This window comes from Hippocampus comes, unplaced genomic scaffold (assembly GCF_001891065.2).
Source record: "Hippocampus comes isolate QL1 unplaced genomic scaffold, H_comes_QL1_v1.1 scaffold43, whole genome shotgun sequence".
NCBI lineage: Eukaryota > Metazoa > Chordata > Actinopteri > Syngnathiformes > Syngnathidae > Hippocampus > Hippocampus comes.
In genome coordinates, this window is record NW_017805276.1 from 664911 (window position 1) to 677680 (window position 12770).

Genomic DNA, 12770 nt, shown 5'->3' on the forward strand with positions numbered 1-12770 from the left:
TGTAAAGGGATGGGATAAATAAATGTAACATCATCCAACTCATTTTAGGATTAGCGGCACATGGTCGTTCTGTTTGGGATATTTATACTCCTGCATATTCAAAACGATATACGTACTGCATAACATACTGGCACAATGAAATGAAGCTCTGAACGCCAATATAAATGGCTTTAGAAATGCACATACGGTTCATACTCATAAATACAGAAACCGCTAGACACGTTCAATAAAATTTTATTGAAAAAAAAAAGTACCAATAACAAGAAATCCAGGAAAAAAAAGATTTGTAGAGCAAAGCTCCATATGTACAGCATATTGCACTACATAACACATTGTCTTTACTTCCATAATATATGAACAAATCCCCAGAAAAAAACAAAACAAAAATGACATATAAACACAAAATGAGTGCACAGTAGAGTCTCGAAAACACACAGTCAATGTTTACAAAAATGCTACATTTTCGCTGGGTCTCCTTTTCTTGGTATACAGAGAGTGTGTGATCATCAAGACTTCATTTGAAACTGAGCAGTTAAAGGCATATTCCAGGGTTTTACAAATACATGTACACTTGAATCGGGTCTGTCACGAAGATGCGAAATTAACGACAGTGAATTGTTTTGGTTTGCTTCACACGCTGCAAAGAGCTGTGCAAGGAATGTTGGAAAAAAAAAATCAAATCACATCATAAAATGCCCTCGATATCATGGAGTCGCAAAGATCCTACTCTTTAAAAAAAAATCGAATCCAAGTCCTTATAAAAACAGACCGTTTTCGGTTAAGAAAATACATTTTGCAAAGTTAAGAAAGAACGTGAAGGAATTTTATGAAAAAAAAAAAATCAAAACTTCCTCAAAAACTTCAAATTTATATAAAGTGGACTACAAAATTCAAAGACACTGACGGTTTCCGTAAAATACAATGCCCCCTCCCCCGCCCCGCCCCCCACACACACGAGGGACGCTCCACTCTTGACGTGTACACAAGAGAACGGGTGCGGCGCGGGAACATCATTGTAACCCAAAAAACAAAAAATACACGGGGGGCACCGCGGCAGATTGTTTCCCTTTCCAATAAATCAAAGGCGCGAGCCACCTTGGCCGACGCACCGACGCAGCTGTGACGCCACATGAACAATCCGAAGTATACTGTACATCATATAGGAAGACACGACACGTAAGGGACCCGTGGGATCTACAGAAACAAAGTACTTTCCAGTGCATGTCGATTACAACATTGATCAAGATTCCGGGAATTGAACACATAAACCAACACCCTGTTTCTTCAAGGAACATGAACGTCGTAACTCTTTTTGAAGCTCTCCCTCTCTGATGTATCATCAGCGATGGATGACCTTTCATTAATTCCGAGGGAAAAGACGTGCGTCACGATAATTATTATACTAATTAATAACTGCATTGAAGCCGCCGCTTTTGCTAAACCGCACATGGGAGAGAATCTTGCCCGAGACCGAATTGAGCGGCGTATTGAAAAATGTCTTGAGGTGGTCGGGGCCCATCCCTAGAAAATCACAAGCTTTCAATACTCCACCCGTGATCCATTTTTCCAGGATCAAACATGCTCCCCTGGATGGAAAGGCGGTTGGACGAGGTTTGGAAGCCGTTGTCTTAAAGAAGAGCAGTAAGCTGCGGTCATCAATAAGGCGAATGATAAGGCGATATTAGCGTTGAAAGGCAATTGTCCAAGTCTGCTTTGAATGGGAACAGTGATTTTTTTTTTTTTTGGGGTGCGACAGGGACAAGAGTGGATCACATCTACTTGCGGCCATTAAGGTCCATTTTGTACAAAGCTAATTTTAAACTCAACCGTTGCTCTTTATGACAGACTACACGCGAGGATAACAAGAAGTGATCGCACGTGCGAGTGTATACAGTAGAAATGGGCAAATATACAAAAAAAAAGAAAAAAAAGAAAGAAAATAAATAATAAGAAAAAATAAATTACACTCATGAAGAATAGGTGTGTGTCTTTGAAGGAGCGGCACAAGCGAGGACAATGGCGGGACGGGGCGCTACACGGACTGGCTCAGCATTGAGGATCCGCAGGAAACTACAACCACATTCAGTGCACGTCACACGCCTCCTAACTCCACACTCGGTAGCCCCCCACCCCCGTCACCCCCCACCCAGCCAAGCCTCCGACTCCTTGGTCAAAATGTACCTTTTGCGCGGACAAATCTGGGACGAGGAAAGACATGAGAGACGACGTTTCGTCATGGGTGGCAACGCTGCTCTTCCTCTGACCGTGTAACTGATTCTCAAGGTGGCCCACAAAGCCTTGTTGTCCCTGAGATATGTTGAGTACGAGAGGAAAAAAAAAAAAAAAATCAAATAACGATGCAGTGATCAACTTTGACACATTGCTTGGAGCAAGTCATTTACACACCCCTGATACGTAATGCTCCGTGGGTCCAAAAGTTGGCCTGTGTTCATCAATGTAAAAAAAAGAAAACCCCACAAACCCCCCCCACAAATCTTCCACAGTGTCTTCAAAACATAGTTAACAATAGGAAGTAACCGCAGTCTTTAGTTTGCATCGTGAATGGTTGGTGTTGTGGAATAAAAACTGCTTCGCTTCTGGATCTGAGCATCAAAGGCGATACAAGAGTCACCCGGCCCAATCCAGTGCGGGGGTAAATCCCATGAGAGTTTCCTGAAAGGATTCCGTTTCACCTGTTTGGTGTGGAAAAACGACACACCGAGCTGTGGCAGGACAGGTCCAGAACCATTTCTTTTCCGGTCCAGATCTCAGACTGTGACCTGCCAGGTCTCAATACTGATTGAAAAAATGGGATGTTGTGGCCACAGACTAAGTGAAAACCTTCATATAAAATGCGGGGGGTGGTAAATAGTGGAAGTCTTAAGCCCGTCTCTCATTGGGCGGCCCCAGGTTTGCGAGCGTGCGCGCACGTAGCGAATGCTGTTTTTCCATCAGGGTTCATCCAAGGTCGCGAAGACGTTGGCTAAGAGTTTGAACGGCTGCAAACGGTTCTTCTCGTTGCCACATTTTGTTTGCGACCGTTGAAACGGTCGGCGAACTTCTGGAAGATCATTTGCGACCTGGACCGAACCTTGTCTAAAAAAAAATTTAAAAAATCCGAGCTGTGCGCAAGCACTCGCTAACCCTCGCCGCTCAGTGAGATATGGGATTTAAAGGGTGTGCTAGTGCAAAAACAGTGGATCCACAGCTCCACTTCAAGGGCATGGAGGTCTGCAAAGAACACGGATAGAACAAAGCAAAAAAAAAAAAAAAAAAAAAAAAAACAACAACAGGATGGAAAAGGATTTGGTGCTCTCACTAAATACGCAATTGGCTTGACTAAAGTTTCCATTTAGTGCACTTACAAAAAAAACCCAAATCTTTACAAGCTGGGGTACTGCTGTTTTGTATCTGTCATTGGGCAGTTTTACGGCAGGTGGCTTGATACACTGTATGGACAAAAGTATTGGGACAGGTGGACTACACCCACGGAAAAGCAAAAGAGGAAAACGTGAGTCTCGCTTGTGCGGCTTTAAAACTTCTCACTTTTGTCGGGAAGACTTTGGAGTGTGTCTGGGAGGTCAAAGGTTGCCGATGTTGGATATAGAGGGTGGTTCGAATTTATTCCAAAGTTCTGCTGGAACCGAAAAAGATCTTCCCAAACTGTTGCTAGCGCATTTGGAAGCGTAGAATTAAAATACAGGCAACCTAATAAGTCCAGGCAGGCCCCTCCGTGAATGAAAGAGTTACCCCGTAGGTGGCAAGACTTTTATCCATACAGCGTAAAAAACTTGATAGACTCATAGGGCTGTATATTCGTAAAAACTGGCGCATCTCGATTCTTGTGCCAGTGCAAACCTCGTTTAGCGTTTTTGGAAATTTGGTAGATCGCTCTACGCCGTGGTGGGCACACCGGACAATTTGGTGGCCGAAAGTTCTCTGAACTTTACGCCTGCTGGAACCACATCTAAGTATTGCCTCGGGTCGTAAAATGCGATTTGGGTGCCACAAACGTGTGGTGGATGGTCATCATATTTCATACATAAGACAACAGCATGCAGCGAACCGTCTGAGTCACTGCGGAAATCAATTCATTGCATGTGCTGTTATTAAGATCTTTATTTTGTTTTAAAAATCACAGCTGTGGGCTTTTGGGCCTGGTGAGGAGGATCACACATGGACACCAACAATCGTGTTTGGAAGGTGGTCTCTTAATAGCCGACTTCACAGATCTGTGATCTCCCTCGCTAAATTAGGATCATCTGGCCGTGGAGGTCTGCTTTGATCCAGTTTCTTCAAAATTTAATTTATCTCATCGGTTTCTGCTGCCGCCATGTCAAAGTCTGCGCGGGCCGATTTTAAAGGGAATGAAAGAAGCCGCGTCCACTGGCGCCGTATCGAGTCAGCTGTGTTCACGCTCACAACGCCGCAAAACGCCCGCTTTTTTTAAGTTGTGCCAAGCTCTGTGCATCTGCAAAAATACCCACATTTTGGTTGCGCTGGGTAGGGAAATGGAGCCCAAAATTCATATTCCTTGCAGTCTGAATAGTCGTTACAGAGGTTTGTTTGACGAGTGAGCAATTATTAACGTCTGCAAACGTCGCCCCTGATACCTCAGGGGATAGCGACATGTACAGTAAGTAGCGTGTACATACTGTAGTTGAACAAAATATTTTTCTTGGTGAGCAGTCATGTCCAGAAACCGTCTGCGAACGTTATTACAGCAAATGAATGAGTAAGAAAGGGACATGACGAGTTCAAACCATATTAAAGAAAGTAAATGTAACCATTCAGTGAGGTGCAAAACGCGTTTTCTGAGAAGTTGCCTCTTTGGAAATTATAAATCAACTTGAGTGGTTACCTGGAAACATTTCACAAAGGTTGAAAAAAAAAAAAAAGCCCACCACATTTCCTTTTGTTATCTACCATCATGTAAAATTCTTTCAATACTCTTTATGGCAGAAAACATTGAATAAGGCATTCCAAGGGTCTGTGGAGGTCATCAAAAATGGATACATTGTGAAGTGCAAAAAAAAAAACAAAAAACTGAACTAATGTACTGTACAAAACTACTACACCACACGGATAGCAAAATATGAACATTGTCCCGTCGAGGAATCTCTGGGCATCATGGCATCGTGTTGAAAAGAAAAAAACCTTTGTATAAAAGTCGTTTGTCTCCGTCCCGCGGTGACCTTTTGAGAAACCCTTCCACGCGTCCACCGTGCCACCACTCCCCACCGCAAACAGACCCGTGTTAGATTGGACAGTGCCATCGGGAGTCCAGTTCCTCGTGGAGATGATTAAAACAGACACGAGGTGGAAGACCGCCTCACCTCCGTCTTGCTCCGCCTCGTCCGGCCAAGAAGCCCCTGTCGAAAAGCAGGCCAAGCACGGCTGTGGCCAGACGCCACCACAGCAGCCCCCGGATCCTTTGGTTTCGATGATACTGCAACAACAAACATCGGGACCAGCGTTGGCGGGGCACCGAAGTGAAACGCAAATCAATAAGCGCCGGGTTATAAATAGCCAGGGGCTATAAACACGAATTTGTGTTTGCTGACCGTCAATGTACACAGTGAAAAGGTTGCGCCGGCGAAAACGAAACCGCACGCTGAAAAAACAAAAAGATGACATTTGCACAATGGGCTTCTTTACCAACCGAGTGAAAATCCCTTTTACGCAGATATTCCCAGCCGTACTGTAAATGTGTGCACGCTTTTGTAATCTTTCGGGAAGAGCCCAGCAGGAGTGGCGCAGGAGGAGGAGGAGGAGGCTTTGTGAGCCAATTGGTTTGTGTGTGCGATTAGCGGGATAATACTTTCTCAGCTATTGAGAAGCTGAGATAAGATAATTGCGCCAAATGGGATTAGGGAGTTCTTGATGAGAGGCAGGGAGCCTCTGGGAAAGACGTCTCAGCACGCGAGAGGTACAGTAGCAGAGCGGCAGCTCATCTCTGGACGAAAGGCAGACGCCGCCACGGGCTGATAACGCGACGGCCATTTCGGACTCGAAGGGGTTGTAAACAAGACTTCAAGTGGCGGGATTCTTGGGTGCGCTTTGACACTCCCCGCACTGGTCCAATGTAGTTCGTCAGAAATCATGCCTTTGCGAATGCACTTTTAACCCTTTCAAGGTGCAGCGGTTACGACAGCGGACAGCTTACCGTGTTATCAGGTTACGGGGTACATGAAAGGGTTAAATTGGTTGCAAAGTTAAGCGTTATAATATCGCTTAGAAACTGCCTGAACGGTTCACAAGGGTTTGAACCCCCTCAAGCAAATGCCCTCTCGTGTCGACTGGGGGAAAAAAAATGTTTTGGAATCGGAATCAATAGTAGGTTGACGAATGCTTTCTCAGCAGATTGAATCTGACCTTAAACGTTTCCACTGTGCACGGTCAGAAGCCAAAGAAAGCCAGCAATGTGCAAAACGCAAGCCAACTTTGCGAGTAAGAGTGAGGTGCCTTTGTGAAATCATTGTGAAAGTACTGCCTACAGGCGGGAAAACGGCCAACTCAAAAGGAGAGTTCATCAGGCTGAGTCGAAAGATCCTTTTGCTAAATTGGTGATCTGGAATTACCACTGTCATGACAGACGCCATTTCATCTCTTGGAAGCTGGTGAACTATGCAACGGGTTACAGCGGCAACTAACAATTATGTTAAGACTCGATTAATATATATATTTTTTTTTGGTACTGAATGAATCATTTTTTGAAACCGTTTTTCAATTTCCGTCTCCTTATTCTAAAAAGGACATTAAACTGACAGTGCAGAAAATATAAATCTGTTCTGGTTTGGTGTGTACGGAAATAGTCCAAAATGTTGACGGTTGTTTTCCAAAGTAAAAGCAGATGTTGGCAATTGTCTGATTTTGATCCAACGCAAAAATATTGAGTCCGCTTTCACGGAGGACGACATCAATTTGCTGTCAAATAAAAAGAAGAATTTTCTGGAGTGTTGTGAGTTCTTGTCCCGTGTGACTTGCCTTGTGTGGGGGTAGTTTGAAGAACAGAGCGGTTGATGACACATCAGAGCTAACATGCCCGTGCTTGGTAAACTTTGGTTTTGCTTTCATGATGGCGTGAAACAAAAGTCCACAGTTATTTAGTTGAGGGAACAAAATGAAGAAATGTTCTGCGCCGACAAAGGACATGGGAGCTCAACAGACAATCGGATACAATGAGGTGCTGAATCTCGCTGACGTCCCATTTAAAGGATCTTACACGTGACTCAGCATGTTATCTATTCACCATTCATCAATCGACGTAAAAGGTCCAAATCAAGACGAACCCTTTCATGCTCCCTGTGACCTGATAACATGATAAGATGTCCACTGTCGTAACCGCTGTCCCTGAAAGGGTTAAGGCCAAATTTACGTCGCATTCCAGCCTATGATATGATATGATAAAACTAAAATGTGGATTGAGATGCAATGATACGGAGTGAAACCAGAGGGCTTTATCACGCCGCACAAGTGTGTTTACTACAAACCAGATGAGTAGAAAATTATCTCTACAAACAGTAACCGAAGCTTCCCTCGAGAGTGACCTTGTTGCGCTTTACTCCATCATGCTGACAGAGAGACTCTGAGACAGACACAAGCGAGACGGCCTGTCAAAACTCCGAAAGAACTAGTGCCACCAACTGTCAAAATCGAGGCTCTAAATTTAACCGGCAAACGGCACACCGGAGTTTAGCCAGATGCTCGGCGTCGTCACTCGAACGCCGCACTGATGTGCTTTATCGGTGTGTCCCGTGTGGGCTGTCGATCGGGCCAGCTGCTCGCAAGCTTGGCCTTATCGGTGCGGCAAAGCAGGCACCGCCTCCGGGGGCAAGAACAAACTATCATCGGGGAGGAGACGAGGAGTCCAAGAAAAATAAACGGTATGACGTTGGATGCTAACGCACAACTCAAAACAAAAAAAGCACCACAAGTAGATATCCAAATCACCTTGCTGTAAAAAAAAAGAAAACACGGGGATGAAACCCAACTCCGCTCCTTGCCCTGTGCGAGCTGGAGCCGTCTTCCTGCCATTGTGACTGTCATTATCGCTATGTCTCAAATGGCGCAGCAAGCTAATGTTGGCGATCCTCTGGGGACTTGAGTGTCCCCTCCAGCCCTCTCTGACAGAAGAGCAATTTATCTGTCAGCATCCTCCGGCACTCCTTGGCTACCTAATCCCTGCTTTTGCCATGGGGGCCACCGGCTCCCCCCTCTACCTCCTCACAGCCACAAGCCTCCCCCCCGATCCATCAAGCAGATGGCAGTCCAAGCACTTGGACAGCTCAGGGACAAGTGTCTGTTCTGAAGAACTGCAATCACCCACTGACAGGAATGAAAATGGATGAACACTGACACTATTATTGAGTGATGGGATTTTTTTTTTTTTTTTTAACGCCACGGTCAGTCAGACCGTGCGATAGTGAGAAATGGTGCTCAACAACTTTGTATTCATGTACGAGTACGTGCAGGCTCAATGAGACAAATTCCACAACCGCACCACAAAGCCAACGAACTGGGCTGCACGCACTCAAAACGACAAACACGCACACGGATACAAACTGTATGTATGCGGTTGTCTGCCCTAATTAATCACACCCATGCGGCAACGTTCCGACTTACCACGGCTGCGGCCTCGTCATTCTGCTGACCTCAAAACTCCTGGCATAAGATGCGGCCGGGTGGTTCTTTTGCCAGAGTCGATATGCGTGAGTTATTACTGAGCCGCCGCGGCGCTAATAACTGCACCTTGATTTTCGCATGCGCGTGGTTCTTTTGCCAGAGTCGACATGCGTGAGTTATTGCTGAGTCGCGGCGGCGCTAATAACTGCACCTTGATTTTCGCATGCGAACATATTTTCGGACAGAAAGATTATCGGTGGACAGAAGAAGAGGAGGTGTTCAATGGTCGATACTGAGCTGTTGGCTTTATGCTTTCTTGAGGTACATGTTGAACATCACATCCTCGCTGTCGCAATATTCAACACCCACATCGCATGCTTTTCCAATTTCGTGCAGCCCCTACCACTGACACGGTTCCATCTTTCAGAAGGCGACCAAACACACAAAAAGGGTAAAAAAAAAAAAAAAAAGAGGCAGAGGTCTCTCGAGATGACATATGATGATGGTTCCAACTCCAGTTTTGGTGTGACTTTTATGAGACTTTTTTTTTTTCAAAACTGTTGGAGCATTTGAATTATAACTTAGTGCTGTAGTTGGTAATTTGAGGTTAATTTCTCCACCTCACAACCTCATTGACTGTTCTACAACCCCCCCCTTCATCCCAACCCGCATGTGTGTAGACGTCTTATTATGGTTTCTCAGCTGACTGCTCCTCGCCCAGTAAAGGGGCTGACTGGAGACTCCCTGGAACCGCAGCTGCTCCCCTCGGACTCACGCGTTCGGTATCAGGTTACATGTTTACGCACTCCCGCCACTTCTGCTTCTTTTTTTTTTTCTTTCATTTTTTTTTTTGTGCCTTCAAATATACGATTCACCGGTTGTGCAACAGGACACTTATGCCGTGCCAAAGAAATCACCAAAGGAGGATTGTGCAGCGCAGGGTCACAGTTTTACAACCCAGCACACAAACACGCATAAAAGTGATGTTGTGCAGCGCGGTGGTGACTCTGTGGACAGTGTCACCCTGACCACAGTACAGTGCGCCGAGGCCGAGCAAGCATCCTGTGTGCTACTTGCCTACATCGCAGGCCCGCAGAGAAAACAGGAGAGGGGAGAGTAATAAACAGGAAGAGGAGGCAGGGGAGGGCTTGGTGAGGTGGGGGAAGGGCTGCCCTGGTTCAGCTTGTCTTTGGCTTGGGAGGAGGGGGAGGACACGCACGCCCGCGCGCACACACACGCGCACACACACTGAGCGTCTCCAAAACAAATATGGAGCTACCACAATAAATGAGAGCAAACTAGCTCCAACATACCCTAATTCTTTCCTGGATTTAAAAGGGGGCACTGATCTCGACAAAAAAAGTGTGCGAAAGGTGACGCAAGATTACTTTTTCAAACTCAAGCGCGCTCCTAATTGCACGCAGCTTGTTGATGGTTGCATTAGTAATTGTCTGCGACACCATAACAAACTCAACTTGAATGAGATAATGACCCGATAACATCGGGTAAATTACATCACACGGCCGCACCTAACAAATCGGCACTTAACGTTGTTAAATCGGTTCATTAAAGTCCTGCAAAAAGCTCTCGGTGTGATGCGGTGCAAGTCTACGCCGCAACAAATGAAGAGCTAAGAATATCTAACTCTGTCAAATGAGATGATAGATATTTTTATAAGGGCTCAGCACTTAAGCATTTAAGCTCAGCTTTTGTTTACTCAAAAGCTCCTTGAAAAAGCAGCGACGGGATAGAGCAAGAGCCATGTCCTGTATTTCCGAGTATCCGTTCAATCCAACAAAATGTCGCCGCTCGCGCCAGTCTTATTTGTGCTTGTGTTGATTCCTGCTCACCAGCTGTAAGTGTTCCCGATGAAACTGGTCTCCAATCAGCTGGAGTTTCTGACCGACGCAGGCCTCTATGCTGCGTGCCACGGGCTGCTGCTGCTGCTGCTGCTGGAGTTGCTGCTCCATTCCGTCGTCGCTTTCTTGCAGTCGCTCCTCCTGTTCACCAACAAGTTCAAAGTGGGCCGGGAAGTGCAATCGAAAACCTGCGTTACCTGTTGAGGAGTCGAGATTTGGTCTTTGTTAAAAAAATGTCCAGAAAATAAAGCGTAATGGGTTTTTCTTTGTGTGTGTGTGTGCGTGTGTGATGATGTTAATGATGATGATACAGCAGGCATGAAGACTTGCCAAGAACTGCAGAAGATGTCAGCCTGCTTGGCTTCAGAGTGAACTTTCACAGCTGCTGTATTTGCTCCGGAGCCAATCACGGTGAGTCATTTTACGGTGTTAAAAGTCACACTCACCTAAAGTCGCTCTCTACCGTCGCTATGGAGCAACCCGGCAATGATTACACATACAGTATATGGTGCCATTGAAACTTTGCTGTCACTGATAATCACTGACAGCCTACTCACACAGGTAGTCACCCCTGTCATCTTGTCCACTCAGTCACAAAGGCAGCCTGGCGCCTTTTGAATAGCAAAGCAGCTGGGTACACTCCACGCGCGCCATAAAAACTGGCCCTGATCACGACTATCAGGCGCCACAGGTCACATCAGCGCAACTACACACTTTCCCATTCCTCACATGAAAGCGTCTCGCTTCTGATTTTACAACGTTGTGGCATGCATAAGGAAACAATCCCCTCGCGGTTCTTTTGGTGATTTTAGCTTGGACTCACCGTAGAAGAGTGGTCTTGGCTCCTCTGCGACTCCACAGGGCAGCATGCCGTTGTTTGATGCCGGGACGGGGCCAGGTGTCTGTGTTGCCCGCTCCTCACACTTTATCTCCTTGAATGTGGTGCGCCAGCAGTGGGGGTCTGGCTCAAACACATCATCCTCCTCATCCTCCATGCGGGGACGCTACACGTTGAGCACACTAAAAGGTTAAATGGGGGGAAAGAGAGGGAAATATGAGATGGATCCCACACTGAGGACGCACGGTCATTTGCTGATTTTATCAGACGCCGTTCGAATACACTCACACCAGACAACCTGTCTGGTTTATAATGTGTGTGCTCCAATCAATAAAACCGCAACGGACAAGCTGGGTAAGAGATGAGGCCTGCCTCTGTGGCAAGATGATCGTTTTGTTCCTTTCACTGTTTAAACCACACAGTTCACTGCGGTCAAAGATTGGCTTCTGAGGTAAATGAAAGATATTTTTATTTTTGTCCATGCTGACCCCGCCCGTAACTTGTAACAATCCTGCACAGAAGGTAATAAAGGCAGTTATCAGTGTACATTTAACACGTAAACAACCTGATGGAAAATGGTGCCGGCAAATGGCGCTATTCTTCAGTGACAATGATTCATTGCACCCAACCCCGAGTCGGTGCAGGAGTCAAAGAGTTATCACAAAGTTGCTTCAATAGCTAATCCCCCAGTCAACATGGAGTTGTAATGCAGGGTTAGACTACTACCACACCACCAAATTAGGGCTCACAGCAAAAGAGTAATGACAGTCTTGGTGGAAAACGTTCAATCTCTCTCCCTACTCTGGCCTGTCAGCTTGCCAACACTTTGACATGAAGTATTTATTTCTTCACCCCACACAAGAAGATTGCGTCGCAATCATGCAAATTTACAGTGTAAACTGTGTGCCCTCACAATCAACTCGGAGTAAAACCACTCCATGCTTTGTTAAACAAACTTATGGCAAGGACTAGGATGAGCCAGGGGAAAAAAAACAACAACTTCCAGATAACCTGAGTTGCTCTTTGCACTGCAGTGAGCAGAATTTGTGTCATGGCTCCCCCTGCTGTAACACGATGCAGCCAAGGGAAGGAGGTGGGGGTTGTGCACTTTATTCATACTCTCAGAGCGCCACTATCATGATCAAATTAAGACGGCAGTTTTATGATGACACACACACACACACACACACACACACACGTGTGTATATATATATATATTTCAAAAATACCTGAATTCTACTCAGTCGAGCACTGAACATTCCCAATGTATATAAAAATAATGACACAAAATCGCAAAATAGTCATACAGATACTGACCCCTCGAAAGTGAAGTGCAAATTTCAAGGTAATACAAGAAACGCATCTCGTAGATGGTTTATTTGTTTTTAATAATCATGCGGCTGTAATCGATGTGAGTAAAATCCGTACACCACGTCGCTATACCGTAG

The 12770-nt window shown here is 45.6% G+C and overlaps 1 protein-coding gene across 2 annotated transcripts in view; it reads right to left on the bottom strand.

Moving 5' to 3' along the window:
- Positions 1 to 218: 218 nt before the first annotated feature.
- Positions 219 to 12770, bottom strand: part of bmf1 (BCL2 modifying factor 1) — a 78308-nt gene continuing 65756 nt past the window's right edge. For both annotated transcript variants that reach the window (XM_019870155.1, XM_019870154.1), the window contains exons 5-7: positions 11308 to 11504; positions 10476 to 10681; positions 219 to 5449 (exon numbers count right to left, since the gene is read on the bottom strand). In XM_019870155.1, the coding sequence (XP_019725714.1) occupies positions 5333 to 5449; positions 10476 to 10681; positions 11308 to 11479 (495 nt within the window). In that variant the 5' untranslated portion in view covers positions 11480 to 11504 and the 3' untranslated portion in view covers positions 219 to 5332. The remainder of the gene's footprint in view (positions 5450 to 10475; positions 10682 to 11307; positions 11505 to 12770) is intronic.